The sequence below is a fragment of the Myxocyprinus asiaticus genome, chromosome 49 (genome assembly GCF_019703515.2).
Source record: "Myxocyprinus asiaticus isolate MX2 ecotype Aquarium Trade chromosome 49, UBuf_Myxa_2, whole genome shotgun sequence".
Lineage (NCBI taxonomy): Eukaryota > Metazoa > Chordata > Actinopteri > Cypriniformes > Catostomidae > Myxocyprinus > Myxocyprinus asiaticus.
This window is the reverse complement of record NC_059392.1, coordinates 11,820,702-11,837,369: the sequence shown is the minus strand read 5'-3', so window position 1 is coordinate 11,837,369 and position 16,668 is coordinate 11,820,702. Positions and strand designations below refer to the sequence as shown.

The following is a 16,668-nucleotide window of genomic DNA, read 5'->3' as shown; positions in this document are numbered from 1 at the left end:
TGAACTGTATTTAACTACCTGCTACAGTCTCTCCCGGTAGATGTCCCCCTCTCTTATTTCAAGCAATTTGAGAGCATAGCGATGTCTTTTATTTGGAGTGGTAAGCCCCCAGACTACATTTTAGTAAGCTGTATAGGCTGATTGACAAAGGTGGGCTAGGCCTACCCAAGATTTTGTTTTATTATTATGGGTTCGGTCTCAGACATTTGGCTCATTGGTCGCTTCCACCTGAAAGAGCCCCTCCCTGGGTCTGCATTGAACAAGAAGTTCTTGCCCCTATTTTGCCATTGCAAAGCCTTTCTGTCAATCTAACCAGAGAAGTTAAATCACACCCCGTTATTTCACATTTGCACTCGTATGGACAAAAGTGTCCAGAGTGTTTAATTCAGATATTTATCTAAATGTTGCCTCGAGCCTATGGCTAAACCCCAAACTATGCATTAATAAGTCCCCTTTTTGTTGGTCAGAGTGGATTGCGAGGGGGGTTAACACACTCTGTGATCTTTATGAGAGTGGTGTGATGAGATCCTTTGAAAATTTGGTTCAATATTTTCGGATCTCCAGATCTCAGTTTTTTAGGTATCTTCAGCTATGCCACTTGCTCTGTACTGTTTTTGGGAATAGCATACACCCCCCTAAAGCAGAAGATACTCTAGCAGAGGTGATTTCTGCTTTTGGAAAAGGTCATGAGGCATCAGTGTATTACTCCCTGCTAATTCAGAGTCTGGGAGACGGAGTCTCATCCGCTCTCAAGAGATTATGGGAGAAAGATTTAAACTTGGAATTGGAGGAGGGAGAATGTGCTAGGATTTAAAAAAACATAAAAACTGCATCTTGAGATTAGTTGCCTTATACTAATCTTGCCTTATACAATTCAAGATTTTACATCGGTTCTATTGGACCTCCTCTAAATTGTATAGGCTTGGTCTTAAAGACACACCCACCTGCTGGCGATGCCAATCAGAGGACGGAGATATATCCCATGTCTTTTGGGGGTGTGTTGAAATACAAAAGAGTCTGGTGTGCGATGTGTTAGGCATTCAGGTATCATTCTGCCCCAGACTCTGTATCTTGGGTGATGGGGCGGTCACTGACATTGAAAGTAGACACATAAAGAGTTGGGTCTTAACCAGTGTCGTGATCGCCAGGCAGATCATTTTGAGGGGTTGGAGGTTGGCTGGAGCGCCCTCTTTTCAGGAGTGGCGCTTGGAGGTGGGAAGGGCGGTGGCCTTTGAGGAAGTGACATTCAGAGGAACGGGGAGGTATAAAGTGTTTGTGGAGAAATGAGGCGGGTATTTGTGGATGTGTGATTATTGTTGTTGTGTTTATCTGTTTATTTATTTATTTTATTTTTTTGTGCATGTGTGTGTCTGTGTCATTTGGGACCACTGTTATGTTGTTGGGGTTAGGGTGGGATTGGGTGGGGTAATAGTTGGGGTTAAGTTTGATTCTATGTATATATGTTTTGTCTTATGAGTTACATATATGTGAATCAATAAAAATTGTTAATCGAAGAATGGTAGTTCCACCTCCTGAAATTCTAGCAGTGCAAAGATTACAAATTGCAATTCTGCTGTCATTGTCACCCAGTTCAAAGTGTGTCCACACAAGAGACACAAGCAGGAGTTGTAGGCTAATTGTCTGACCTGTTTTTTTGCCCCCTCTTGACAGGAAATAATCGGGCCTGATATTCAGCTGTTGTAAACCATGGAGCGATGTTCGATAAGTGCTATCAGTGCCCTCTGCAGGATTTCATCACAAGGTACTGGAAACAAGACCAAAGCATTAAATTCAGGTGACATTGAAAGAAGCATTTAAAATTTTTTACACATTTGAGTATGGCTTAAACATTTCTAAAAGACTTAGAGGCCACTCAGCCCGAACGCTTTCATTGCGCTAAAGCAGAACACAGGTGTCTCGAGTCGCATTTTTAACGCGGTTGATGTTCTTTTTAACTCGATAAAAGAACTTTAAAAGAAAATAGGAAAACAATTAAAAAACAGCACAGATAATAGCAATAACATGTTCTTCACATAACACTGCAATAGTTTACGTTTCTTAAAGTTACCTCTCCAAAAACTTGCCTTTTGTTTCAATTGATTGTAGGTAAATATCCACATCGTCCAATCCTCTGTTTGTTCCCTGTGTTAAGTATCCTGATACTGTTTTGCTGAGTGAGAAACCACTCCAAATGATTCAGTGAGAGCGGTCCAAACAAATCGGACTGAATCGCTAATCGATTCACAATGTTATGTAAACCCGTTTGGCAAGTTCACTGAAAAGAACCGATTCAAAAGAATGATTCATTGCTCATCGCTAGTTCGGGTTCTACACAGGCGACAGAAATATGGGACACAAGTCATGATTGCTGAAATATTGTCAGGGAAAATGTTTCTCAGGTAAGTCTTAGCGCTAATGATATACAATATGCTTACAGCCGTACAGCTGCAGGTGCCACTCTTTGCTTCCATCAATGTTTGCTTGATACATTGATGCATCTCTAATTACAGTAATAAGAATTTTGGGGGAAAATGTGCTTAATTGTCATGAAAACAATGTCACAGTGCTAAACTATTAAGGAAAATCTTAAAAGTCTTGAAATAGGCTTAATTTTCTTTATGCAAAATCTAATTTATTTTTATGTTCTTCTGGGTGAAATGTGACCTGGGCATGTTTAACCCGTGCAATGAAATGTTTTAAATCAACACAGACATGTTCAGGTGCATTTGGTCTTGTCCTATCAGTCAACCCAAGGAAGGTATTGAGGTATTCAGTAATCATTTGAATCACTACTAATCAACATGGGATGTTGATGGTCCTTTTCCCAGGGTGCAAGGGTACTGTTTAGGTGGTTGCTTTAGGTTTAGTGTCTTCTGACTGGCCTCCAATCGAGCAAACTCAGCGGGAGTCAGTTTACCATGTGCAGGGCAAGCAAAACAGATAGATAGTCCGCTCTCCTCCCCTTCTACTTGCCTAAACCCAGAACATGGGCAAAGGGCCAAAGCCATCAATCTGTGAAGTAGAGTTTGAGAAAAAAAATTTCCATGAGGCATTTAAACTCACAAACATTTTAAGAATTAGCATAAATTCTGACACATTTTAAAGATTTCAAATTAATCGACATTCCTGTTTCAGAGTAAACTATTTCTGCTTATGATTGTCACAGAACTGTCACTGTTTGAATTGATGGGAAGGCATGGGGGGTTGGTAAGGCTTTTGGGGGTTGTGGAGCTTGGCCTAGTTTTATGTCTGATCACTACCGTATGCACCAAAGATCTCGCCCTCCATTGCAGGTAGTCAACGAGTGCAGCGCAGTGCACCCCAAACATCTGTGTGATACAGCAGCCGTGGAGGAGCTTCTTTGAAGAGCTCAGATGGCTTTTAGTGATGTGAAAAGAGAGAAGTAAATCAGAGATTAGAGAGTTTGGTGGAGAGGATGAATGCATGAAAAGGTTAGGGGTTCATACTGCGCAGTGCTGTAGAGCAAACAGAGATAAAAGGTGGGTTCTATCCAAAAATTACCTGGAAAAGCAAAACTCTGGAGATGCATGTGGTGAGAAGGTTTGGGTTCAAACCAACTGACTGCAGGTGCTGTTTTTCAGGTTTGCACTGATTGCATTTTGAAAAGTTATGCAGTATTTCCATGCCATTCTTCTGCTGAAATCTTGGCAAATATTTGTGAAAAATCTGAATATTGCAAAAACAATTTGTGAATAAAGGGGCATTTTCATCCCATGTGTTCAAGAGAACAAAATCGTCACTTCTGGGGAAATTGGCACAAAATAGAAGTTGAAGCCACTGTGACTCTTTAATTAAATGTAATAAATTACTTTTTAAGTAATCCACTACAAATTACAAATTATTTCTCCTAATTTGTAATCAGATTACCTTAATAATTACTTCATTGTAATCACATTATTAATTACTTTACTTTTAAGTTACTTTCTAAAACACTTCTCCATTCAACAAATTCTAAATAATTCTATATTTCTTCCTTGTTCATTGTTACACACAATTCATACACTCAGCATCTCACATTTGTCCTTCACAATGACGAGTTACGGGGTCATAATGTGTGTATTCTGCATAAGTAATATATTAGAAAACAAGCATAACCCTATAATGTACTTAAACAGAATTTAATTAATTGAATGTCAGTAACTGTAAACTGATTACAATAATTTAAAATGTAAAGCATTACACTACTTTTTAACTAAAAAGTCATACATTTATGGTAACTAATTACTTTGTAATTAGATTACACCCAACACTGTTTATGTCTGGGAACTAAATAGTAGCCAATCATTTTGATGACAGGCTTTGTTTCCGCCATCTCAGAATAACCAGTGCAACATTTGAGATTCTATGCGATGATATTTATGATATTTTCTGAGCAAATTATGTATTAACATGGCATGTTGAGGCAAAGTTATATGTGCATCTATGTACCTATATATGTACTATTGGAATATATTCAGTAAATGTGTTTTCATAGTTTTTCTGCATGTCTTCTTAAAGGGGTCATGCTATTTTTTTAAATAATTTTATTATCTTCCCTGAGGTCCACTGATAATGATAGTAACGTTTTTTTTGCACCAAAACATGATTGTAATATATGATAATTTTCCACCCAGTCTCTGGCCCTCTGTCTGAAGTGTACAGTTTTGGCCTCAGCGTCTCCTTTAAACTTCAACGTAAACGCCCACTTTTATGATTGGCTAACATCTTGCAGCCCTTCAAATACAGCCATATTTGAAATTCAGTCGGAAGAAAATTAACAAAGCTCCACAACATTATATAACTAAATTTCAGCGTTTCCACGTAACGCACATCCAACACATTGCATCCGAATATATTAAACTGTTCATCTGAAGCACAACTGTTAACACTCAGCAACATAAACTATCATGACATAGTCATGACATTTGAAATATTCATGAATAAAACTGTTTACTTACAGTTTTACAATCGGGTCCAATGCTCCATCCTTCAATAATCGTTCCTTTGCAAAGCTTGAATCGTATTATGACTGGTTCACAAACAATCCACGCTGATATGAGCCAGAAAAAAAACCCACACATGCATAGTCCAAAGAATGGTGAAATGACGAACACACAAAGGCGCATGTCGCCGAAAACACATCAAAACTTTGGAAGACGTCCATCTAGTGCATGTTTACATGCACCAACAATTAAAAATAGCGCAGATGTGCGAAAGAAAGTGTCCATGACTCGTTTGTGCTTAAAACAACATGAGGCAGCAGCTTAATGAAAGACTCTTACAACTCTCCCTTTCAGAGTTGTAATTTGACACCGCATCTTTTAAAAGCGGCGAGATACATGACAGCAGTCAAAAAGTCTGTTTAGTTCATGTTTATGTACAAAAATAATTTAAAATATTGCAGATGTTTCCCCTTTGGTGTTCAGGAATAGTTAGCCACACTAGGCCTGTCTGTCCTGCTCTCTCGAACTGAGCACCAGTGGGTGGGGCCAAGGGTGCGATGATACTTGTTGTGGGATGTGTAAATACAAATGAGCAATGTCTCGTGATGTTGCGAATTGAAATGTTTCGGCAGGGTGGCAACTATAAATGCACTTTTAGACTGGGGAAGAAGTTTTGAGTTTTGAATTTACAGTATGTTTTTATAGTACAGTTACCTCTTATATGTCTATATAAAACCCAACTAATTGAACTCCCCAAACAAGTGCTTTTTGAACCATTGAAAAAGTGATTCATGAATGCATATGGAAAACACACGAAAACAATACTTACGCTCTGTTAAATCAAATAAATACATGCTGTCATGAATAATTTCCATATACCAATTTCATGATAATTACATGGTAATTTCACTATATAAGTCAAACTGTGTACTATAATATTATGCAAAGCAAACATTACAATAGCAAAACAATAGTATTTATTCAGACTTTTTACATAGATAAATATTTTATAAGCTCGCACAAATGTATGAATGATTAGAAGAAATGTGTGAAACATATGCTAATTTTACTTCTACAACTGGCGTTAATTACAGACAGAGGGCGGAGGATGGCTAGAGGGAGGATTCAACAGAGTCTCTTAGATAATGAATCCTATCATGCATGGAAACAAGATATTACACTAAACCATCAAGCATTTTTTTTTTTCTTCAGATTTCACGGCCAGTCTTTGTATTGTTCTCATGATTTCCTGTTTACTTTATTACAATTCTGTCTGTGGTCCATCAAAAGTGATACCTCATTCAAAAATTTACATATCTTTGTCTTATAATCCCTGGATGGCTTTCTAAATGACAATGCCTCTTTGCTTCAAGATTTTTTTTTCTTTTGTCTGTTTCAACCCTTCCTTTCTACATGACCCACTGCATGCTCTCCATGTCAGACCCAGCTGTTACTACAAACTACTTGGAGATCTTACAAGCTTGCTAATATCGCTCTTGAAGTCCCACTGTTCACTGTGAACCACACACTGACCCACAAAAAATGGCTTGTTTGTCTTTACTTAAATAACTTACACTGATTAAATTGGCTAAATTTTATGATGTAGCATAGCAGTAATATTTGTATGTGCTGTTCTGTCTGTGCAAGTAAAGGTATGTGTTACCCAGCTGTATTCCCTTGAAATAAAGCTCCATTGTCCACCATATAGGACCCTTGGGGCTAATTATTAAAATTTTCTGTACCTTTAGTTGTTCAAGGGAGATCTGTGTTATTATTTACTAATTTCGCTCCTTCTCTGCTGTGGAGATCTGAACGGATAATTTTTCTGGTCTTGGTTTTATTGTTTTATCTATTATAAACTAAACAAAACCATAAATCATAAACTAAAGCTTGTTTCTTTAAAAAAAAAAAAAAAATTACATAAAACTTTTCATAATCACTATTTATTTTAACGCATTATACTTATTAATAATATTTTTAAACCACACCTTCATCAGTTCTTCAGTCTTCTTTATGAGTAAATGTCTTTGGATATTCACTATTGGAATTTAGAATGTTCCATGATCTTCAACAATATTTAAAATCCCAAACCTTGCTTTGGTTGACCACATTTTTACTTGACTTTTCATTTTGGTTGTTCTTTTATGTGGAATAGGTTTGGACATATACAACACACGGTAGAAACAAGTAGAGCACTGACTTGTCCCCTTCATATGTTCTTTCCTACCATCATCCCTCGCTCTTCTTCTGGCCATGCTGCATGGCCTCTCATCCCATCCCCCCACTTCACACTCTGTTATGATCCCTGTATTCTGTGATCCCATGCTCTGCTCCCCCCTCACTAGACCAGCTCTATGAATCAGCCACAGGGAGAGATGGAAATGGTTTTTTTGGTTGTGGATAGATTTGTGGCTGGAAGTAGATCTTCAGTAGGGACAAATATTTTTGGTGTGATCATCAACGTAGACTGTCAGTTTTATTGCTTTGGTTACCCATACCAGCTTAGTTCTCCAAAAATATGCATTTTCTAAGGAAGCACTTTCTGTGGAATAAAATTTTTCATTGAGTGATCTAAGCGTAATGGTTAAGTATCTGAGCTGGTAATAGAAAGATTGCATGTTCAAGTCTAAGTTTTTGGACAGATATCCAAAAATCAGAAGAGTTAAGACCATTTTAGTAGATATAGGGCACAATTTAATCCAAAATCAAGGATTTTGGACTCTTAGGGGCCGTTCATAACAAACGTGTCCTCGCGTTAAAAAAAAAGCTGATGCAGCATGACGCATATAAGATTCTCCTTTGCAAGACACTGAGAAAACACCAAGATGCAGTGCAATGGTCAACAACATCCATCTAGCGCATGCTTACATAAAAAAATGCAAAAACACATTCAGTGTAAACGGCCCCCTTAGACTGTCCTAAGGGGTGCAAGTAAGTCGTAAGTCTTTTTGAATGACAGTAGCATTTAGAGGAATATTCAGGGTTCAATACAAGTTAAGCTCAATCGACCACATTTGTGGCAACAAAAAATTATTTAAATTCCTACACATGGTGGCTATTATTTCGACTTCCTCCTTTTCTTAAAAAAACAAAACAAAAATAAATATATATATACAAAAAGCAAAAATCGAGGTTACAGTGAGGAATTGAGGTGAATGGGGCCAATTTTTTGAGGGTTTAAAGGCATAACTTTGAAGCTTATAATTTTATAAAAGCACTTACATTAATTCTTCTGTTAAAACTCGTGTATTATTTAAACTGTTAAGTTGTTTAAATCATTGTTTTTGTGGCCATTTTAGGGTTTACGCTGTTACAGTGAGGCACTTACAATGTAAGTTAATGGGGCCAATTTGTTTGAAGGTTTAAAGGCAGAAATTTGAAGCTTATAGTTTTATAAAAGCACAGATTAATTATTCTGTTAAAACTCATTTATTATTTAAACTGTAAAGTTGTTTAAATCGTCATTTTTGCGCTCATTTTAGGGTTTACAAAGTCACGTCGTTATGGAAATGAAGTGGTAAATTGGACATAACTACACAAAGAAATTGTTAGTAAGCAATTTTTATCCATATTAAAATCATGTTAACATGTATAATGTGTATGTCTTGTGGCTCTACTTTTGAAACAGTGAGTATTTAATTGTTTACGAATTGGCCCCATTCACTTCCATTGTAAGTGCCTCACTGTAACCTTGATTTTAGCTTCTTTTTTTTTTTAAAGAAAAGGAGGAATTTTATTTTTGTGGTAACCAACATTATGCCGCATAATGCTGTCGACTGAGTTTAACTTGTATTGAACCCGGAATATTCCTTTAAGTAACGAGTAACCAATTTAAATAATTCTGACAAACAAAATGTGTTGATAAATAATCAAATGTGGTAACCTTGCATATATTGTCGTACAGTTTGTTTTTAGTCAAAGCGTAAACTAAGTTACAATTTGATGCGCGGGCGTCGATGTTAACCAGAGTAATAAAATGATGTCACGCAGGCTGTGCTCTGGCCCCTTCAGTCAGCCTCACTGAACACACGGCGTTCGTCATGAAACGGGCGGGTCTGGAGTGATTATTCTTATGACTATTGGACGTTCGAACTGCCCATCACTTTTTCTCACCTTCCTATTGGACAGTGGCGTGCGGGTTTATCTCTCCATCTCTTGCTGCTCCGGTATAAATGCCGCTTACTTTTCTACCATTAACCTCCGCCGGAAATTATAGTCCCTACACTAAATTCTTGTTTTAATACCTATTATATCTAGACTGACAAACGATTAACAACCAATGTGCGCTTCCTGATTCAGTCGTCCATTTTCATTCGTAGACGTTGACGAACAAACACTTGACTCCCCTGGGCACATGAAACTGGACACCCGAGCATTTGAGGCCCCTCTTTCCATGCGGAGGAATACATTGTTGCTGCTCACAATGTGGATGGAGGTGGTCAAGATGTCTACTAGAAGAATGAATTCACCTCAATTGTAACAACATAAAGGAAGTCGTGGCGCGAGGTTGTTTGAATACAGACCTGCAACATTGTATTTGTGACGTCGGTGTTTTGAAGAAGGATGTCAAAGCAGGAATAAGCCACATTGTTGCGCCTATTCAACGCTTTTAATGTGCCGTGCTTCAGATTCTTTCAAGTTTTATGGTTTTTCCCTACGAGGCTCAACCTTTCTTTTTTACTACTGGATGAAGACATCTAATAAGTAGAGGTAATGCCTTTTATTATTATTATTATATTTTTTTTTTTAGTTGTTTTCTAGTCTTTTATAGGTATGGAAGCTCAAGTTTGTTTTAAGTCGCACATTTAGATCAGAGAAGTCACAATATTGCATGTAACTTCCATCGCCTATTTAACAAGTTTTTGGGATGTCTGCTTATGGAAGTTGGGGTGGGGGGGAATGCAGAGGGTTTTTTTTTTTTTGCGTGGTGGCTGTGGAGGTGGGAAGTCCTGCCCAGTTTTTTTGTGCTGGTGGTCTTTAACCGAGTTCTATCCTAACAGAAATGACTCCTTTGTCCTTTTATCAAAGTAAGGATTAGTTTGATCTGGTGCGACGAGTGTGACCTGTGTGTTTCCCAGAATTTACATGACTAGCGTAGAGCAAGAGCTGTCAGTGCCAAATTAATCCGCAAATAACAGTTGACCCAAAGTGTCTAAAATTTGTGTAAGAATTTTATTTTTATTTTCTCATTTCATACTTAAGCGTCACATTGTGGTTCCTTGTATCCATGTCTGCTTTCCACAAAACCTTCCGTTAATTTAGTTACTTTATTGCATATTTTGGCAGGAAATTCCTCATGCCCCCATCCACCCCCCACCCGCCTTATAAAATTGCGTGTCTCTGGAGAAAAAGTTGACATTTTGTCGCGGCACTTTTATTAACTTGTTGGCCAGTCGCGTTTTATTCTCACTCGAGCGAGCACATGTATCTGAAAAACACATGAATAATTCAGAATGATCGACTGGACGCCTGGCCAATATCGATAATTCAAAATTACGTGTTTGCGCGATTGATGTGGCCTATTAGTTTAAAACAAAATGGTCCGCTTTCGGAATAAAACAAGTTTACTATTGAGAACAGGCTAAATATTGACATTGTTCCAGTATGGGTGAAGCGTAACCCTACACAAAGAAAGGACCTGACTAAACATTAGTTTAAACATATCTACACATTTAAAAATTGAGTTGGTTTTACGTAGACATTCCCACTATATATTTGCCGTATAACAAGGGTTTATTATTATAAGATATTAACTGGCGGTTAGTGGTAGCACTGTTGTTCTCACTTACAGCCAACCACCAATTTAATGGCACTGAACTAAAGATACGCATTTTATTGAGAGAACTCGGCCGTTGTTTTTGTTTTTTTGCGTGTCTAGTAGCGTTATACTGTGGCCTTCACCTCTCCAGGGCTATACCAGTTCAAATAGCTCGATGTATATCATTTCCGAACCGTTTCCACTAGAAAAGCTAGCAGTGTAGTAAAGGAAAGCATAATATTTTTAACCCTTGGCTAGATTTTGGTTAGCGTGGACTTGAGGGGGATTCGGGCCCCATTTTATCTTTCTCGTCTTTCGACTTGAGGGCACAGTCTACTTTTCATTTGGGTGTCGGGCGTTTAAAACCATTGCGACTAATAATTGTAAAAAGTAGAAAGGTGCAAAACACTGTTATTTTAGCTGCTGGCTCCTATTAGTGTTCTAATCAAACTGTTGAGGAAAACAAATGGCTGGTTAATATAAAGAACTGCAAAAGCACACCACCTGTTGGCATGCAAAAGCATACAGGCCTCCTCAATATGTCCCTTAGAAAAGTTTCTATTGACCAATATTTGCCATTTTCATTTTATTTATTTGATCAAATCTGTCTTGACCTGTTTGATGATCTCCTTTTATGCAAATTCACTGGCCAGATAACTATAACTCATACACAGGATAGAGATGTACAATAAGTTATGGACATGGATTTGCATGTTCCATGTGGCGATATCATGGTAGCACGGAAACTGATTGACAGTCGGTGGTGATATCTGTTTCATTGCTGTTCTGATGTTTTATAACAAAACAATATTAAAGGGACAGTTCACCCAAAAATGAACATTTTCTGGTCTGTATTCTTTCTTCTGAACACAAAGATTTTTAGACGAATATCTCAGCTCTGTAGGTCCATACAATGCAAGTGAATGGTGATCGGGCTTTTGAAGCTCCAAAATGAAGATAAAGGCAGCATAAACATAATCCATAAAGCTCCAGTGGTTTAATCAATGTCTCCTGAAGCGATTCAGTTGGTTTTGGGTGAGAACAGACCAAAATATAACTCCTTTTTCACTGTACATCTTGACAGCAGTCTCCTTGGCAATCATGATTTCAAGCTCGATTACACTTCCTATAGTGTCATCTAGTGCTCCGTGCACGCTTCAAGCACTAGGAAGTGTAATCGACCTTGAAATCATGATCGTGCCTAGAGAGTGCAATGGCAAGATGTACAGTGAAAAAAAGTTATATTTTGGTCTGTTCTCACCCAAAACCTACTGGTTTGCTTCAGAAGATATAGATTAAGCCACTTGAGTCATATGCATTACTTTTATGATGACTTTATCTCCTTTTTGGAGCTTCAAAGGCCTGATCGCCATTCACTTGCATTGTATGGACCTACAGAGCTGAGATATGTTTAGCAGAAGAAAGTCATACACATCTGGGATGGCATGAGGGTGAGTAAATGAGAGAATTTTCATTTTTGGGTGAACAATCCCATTAATAACAACAATGATTAATAGTGTTTCAGATTATAATTTGATTTAGGATCAATAACCAGGGACTGGTGCTTGAGAAAGTAAAATATATCCTGTCTGAACAGATCGAACCCTTCAATAGTCATCGGTTAGTATTAAATTATCATTTAAAAGGTAGTGTCTGTGCGACAGAATCTAATACAACGGGTATTATCTCTAGGTGCATCATTTTCCTTTTGCCAAACATAATGGAGTTACACAACTAATTTTAAAGTGTAAAATGCACAGGAAGTCCTCTGCCAAATCGATTATCAGGCTAGTTAATAAGATTGGATGCTTGGACAGTGATTAAAACTTGGCACTGCCACTTCCTTAAAGCATCCTGAAGCAATGTAAAGTTAATTAATGAAATTGAATGTGCCTTTTCAAAAACGATCCCTTTTTTGGGATGTGGGAGATGTAAAAAAACATGCAGTTATGACAGGTGTGTGTAACATCCTGTTAAAACTTTTCTACATGGGCACAACATACATTCAATTAGGAAACAAGGATTGTTGCTGCTATTACGATAAATTCGTAACCATTATGCCCAAATGCTGCTAATATTCTCTTATGTGGTGTAAAATATAAGCTACAATATACATCATCCACGCCTATTCACTATTCCATATGAGGACACTCGACTTGCACTTCATCACTGCTTTTCTGATTCATCTGGTCTTTCGATGGCTTATCCCAGCTGTGTCTCGCTCGTCTTTCTCCTTCAGGGTGCTTTAAAGACAGAGGGGTATGACCGAGCCACACCAGAGAATGACTACAGTGGGAACAGATAAGGAACTCAGCGACCTGTTGGATTTTAGTGCGGTAAGGAAGAGGGTATGGCTACGAGTTCAGTTGTGTCCGTCCTTAATCTCCTCGACTCAGTCTTACCTCATAGTCAGAGTTTTATGTGTTCTGCTTGGCTGTTTATCTTTATTCTTTTTTCTCTTTGGACGGATTGGAGCACACATCACAACATTGATTGTATGAGAGTGTTGTTGGTGGCTATAAACATTTTAATGGATCATTAAATCATGTGCCATCCCCCAACTAGGCCCCAAGGAAGGACAGTTTGATGTACATTGCTTAAGAATTTGACAGATTCCACTTTATGGCTCTGCCATTTGAAATGTCTTTAGTACAATAACCATCACTTATTCGCTCTGTTTTTAACATCTCTGCATTTTTAATAAATATTCTCCCCCCACCATTTATTTTATTCTCATTTCACCTGTTGTTAAAATTTGATTATTCTTGGCAGTCATGCCATCCTAAATAGCATAAAAAAATAAAAAGTAAGAATATAAAATGTTAATCGCTTGATTCAGTGGCTCGACTATGCTTATTTATTGCATTGGAAAATTGCCATCTACTGAAGCAGCGAATCAATTAAGACCATACATTGATAATCAGACGTGCCAAAGCGAATGCAGTATGATCTCAAATCTAATTACAAATTGTTGATGATTTAGTTAGTCTCATATATTGTGTTCAGTTTCGAGCTGTGAACCATTTGAAAAACACCAACCGAAGGATTTGCAGACTATGTATTCAGTATCTCCTTAATGGTGGTGTAAATGATGTTTCTACCACACCAGAAAGTCCCTCCCATGATGCACCATGCAAGTCTAGCACCATTGCTGCTTACAGGTTTCTCTTTGCACTTCAAAAACAAAGAAACATCATCCATCCACGTAAGAAAGACCTCTTCAGCCTTTTCCGTGAAACTTTATGTGGTACAAGACAAGGATGTCTTCAAAGAGCCCTGCCCTATGCACAACTATTTGACATCTGTTTTCTTTCAGATTGACCAATTTTCCTCTAAGTTAGTGCGTTGTATCTGGTAAAAAAAAAAAAAAAAAATTGTTGTGCCCTTTAACATTAAACTATGCTATTGAAAATAATCTAGATGTAGAACCCTGTCTTTGAGCACCTGCTGACGTGATATGCCACCATGCTGAAGGCTAGGTTATACTTAATTTTTTTTTGTCGTTCCGTCTCGACTCTTGACCACGAGCCCTTGCAAAAACATTTGTGATACTTTTTTAGCACAGTCAACGGCAGGCATATGCGCCGATGACTCGCAAAGACACAAAGTTTAGATTAACGAGGCTGTACGCAGACAGTTGGTGGGTACTGTGCTGAAGACCAAATTAACGCACCGGCATGTGAAAAACCGAAGTATGCTTTGCACTTTAAACTCAGCTTCTGCTTTTCCCTTCTCAACCATAGATGTTTGCGCCCCCTGTGGCCAATGGGAAAAATAGGCCAACTACACTTGCAAGCAGTCAGTTTGGTGGTGGTTCAGGTAAGCCTTCACTACTAAATGCATTGCCTTTTGTTTCACAAGATATTTCCTGTGTATTACTTGAATTTGCCACATTTGAAAATAGACTCATTTTATGAGTAGAAAGAGGTGTTCTGTATGGGAAATATGGTGTTTGGGCCAGTTGCTTAGTGCTCGTTCATCTCAACAGAGGAGGAGAGCATGTTGCTTCTTGTTTTCCTAAACCCCCTCTTTTATGAATACACCATAGTTTATATTCAGAGTCAAAGCTCGGGGCAGTTTGGATCTCTTTGAACCGGCTGTTCAGTTGAAGCACCTATTGCACAAACTTGTAGGAGTTTACATCGTAAAAACCTTGTTGGGGACTTTTTTTTTTTTAAATGTAAATTTTATGTAGCAGTTAAGTTATATGCAGCTGTGTAATAGTTGGGGTTTGTTATCAGGTCCAAAATATTAACTACCCAAAACTTCTCTCACATTGTCAATTAAAAATGTTTCATGCTTTGTTTCCAAGTTCTTTTTTTGGACTAGCCTGTTGCACCTCCCCTTTTTAAATGTTTATTTTTGTCACCCGTTGTAAGTTCAAATCGCTCCAATTCATGTGACCAGAAGAAGTTAAGATTATCCAAGGCCTTCTAATGCACTCATGAGTCTATCCAGCCTCCCTGTCTGTCTCCCAATCGACACTCCAAACATTACCCCTGAAAAAGAACAATCTGAGAACAAAGACTTAAATAAATGCCTTACGGTCTCCAAATGATTCCCTCCACCCCAGAGTATAAACCCAACCCCCCCCCCCCCCCCAGGACAAGAAAACACTTTCTCCCCCTGCCAATTGACAAGAAATTGACCCACTCTTGAAACAAAGGTTTCTCATACCTCCCACCACCCCACAGGAGGCCTGCATGAAAACAGCAAAAGAAACACTGTGAAAGATCGCCAGCTTCACTCTCGGTCTGTGGCGGCCTAAACTGCCAATTACATAGTAGGGCCAAGCTAATGTCTCGGTTTGAGATTTTTATCGTCAGAGCTACCTGACACCGAGGTGACCCCGACTCTTAAATCTGTCACTTGTGAGATGCTTCTAGAAGATCCCCACATCAGTCAACATTAACTTTACCCTGTGAACTCGGTATAGCAGGATATGACATGTTCTCACAATCGTTATCGAGAAACAAATGTCTAAGCGACAGTTCCTCAACAGTAGTCATTTGAACTCTTTAAGGAATCTTAAAGGAATGTTCCGGGTTCAGTACAAGTTAAGCTCAGTCGACAGCATTGTGGCATAATGGTGATTACCACTGAAAATAATTTTGACTCCTCTATGGGAAAGCATACTGTAAGGCACAATGGAAGTGAATGGGGCCAGTCCATAAACATTAAAATACACAATTTCAAAAGTATAGCTGCAAGATGTAAACATTACTCTTGTTAACATGATTTTAGTGTAATAAAATCGCTTTCTAACCACATGTGCAAAGTTGTATCTAATACCAGGATTACAGGGTTTCATTGTTGCGATTACAGAGTTTTAATATTCGATATAACTTTAAACAGATGGTTAGTAATAGGGCTGCAACTAACGATTTTTTTTGATAATCGATTCATCTAATGATTATTAGAACGATTATACGACTATTCTGCGATTATTGCAATGATTAATCATTAGCTCTTAACCGATTATTCAGATTGTGCCCCAACTTAAAAGGTTGTATTAAACGTGCTTGCTATCAATAAAGAGGACAAAAAATACGAGTGCATTAAAGACAAAATATGCTTATATTCAAGATCTGTTCTCTAAAAGCAAGTCTAAATATCTTGCTGCTTCTCAGGTGAATGCATCTTTTTTTTTTAAAGGATTTTTTGATATTTTAAAATATTTGTATTTTTAATATTATATCCAACATTCTCAGATTTTCTTCTTCTGCAGTATAGCTGCTAAAGAAAATGTACATTGTTTTAAAGGAGTTTAAGATATTTATATTGGAAAACAAGCCAAAACAAAAACAAATCAAAAACGTATTTTGTTGCAGTGTATAATGGGGCGAAGACTGCCTCTCGCACCTTTCTGTTCACATCAATCCATCTTTAACTCCCAAAAAAAACAAACTCTCTCTTATTAATAAAGCTGCGTATTGCCGATTTTCTTCACGATAAGAAATGCACAGC

At 37.9% G+C, this 16,668-nt stretch overlaps 1 protein-coding gene across 7 annotated transcripts in view; it reads left to right on the top strand.

Annotated features, from left to right (window-relative positions):
• The first annotated feature begins 9,128 nt into the window (after window positions 1-9,128).
• Window positions 9,129-16,668, top strand: part of LOC127438234 (transcription factor E2-alpha-like) — a 30,688-nt gene continuing 23,148 nt past the window's right edge. For 4 of the 7 annotated variants that reach the window (XM_051693653.1, XM_051693652.1, XM_051693649.1 and 1 more), the window contains exons 1-3: window positions 9,130-9,653; window positions 12,941-13,037; window positions 14,445-14,520. In XM_051693653.1, coding sequence (XP_051549613.1) covers window positions 12,963-13,037; window positions 14,445-14,520 — 151 coding nt within the window. In that variant the 5' untranslated portion in view covers window positions 9,130-9,653; window positions 12,941-12,962. Of the gene's footprint in view, window positions 9,654-12,940; window positions 13,038-14,444; window positions 14,521-16,668 lie in introns of all 7 variants that reach the window. The other 3 variants (XM_051693650.1, XM_051693654.1, XM_051693655.1) reach the window with 2 other exon arrangements.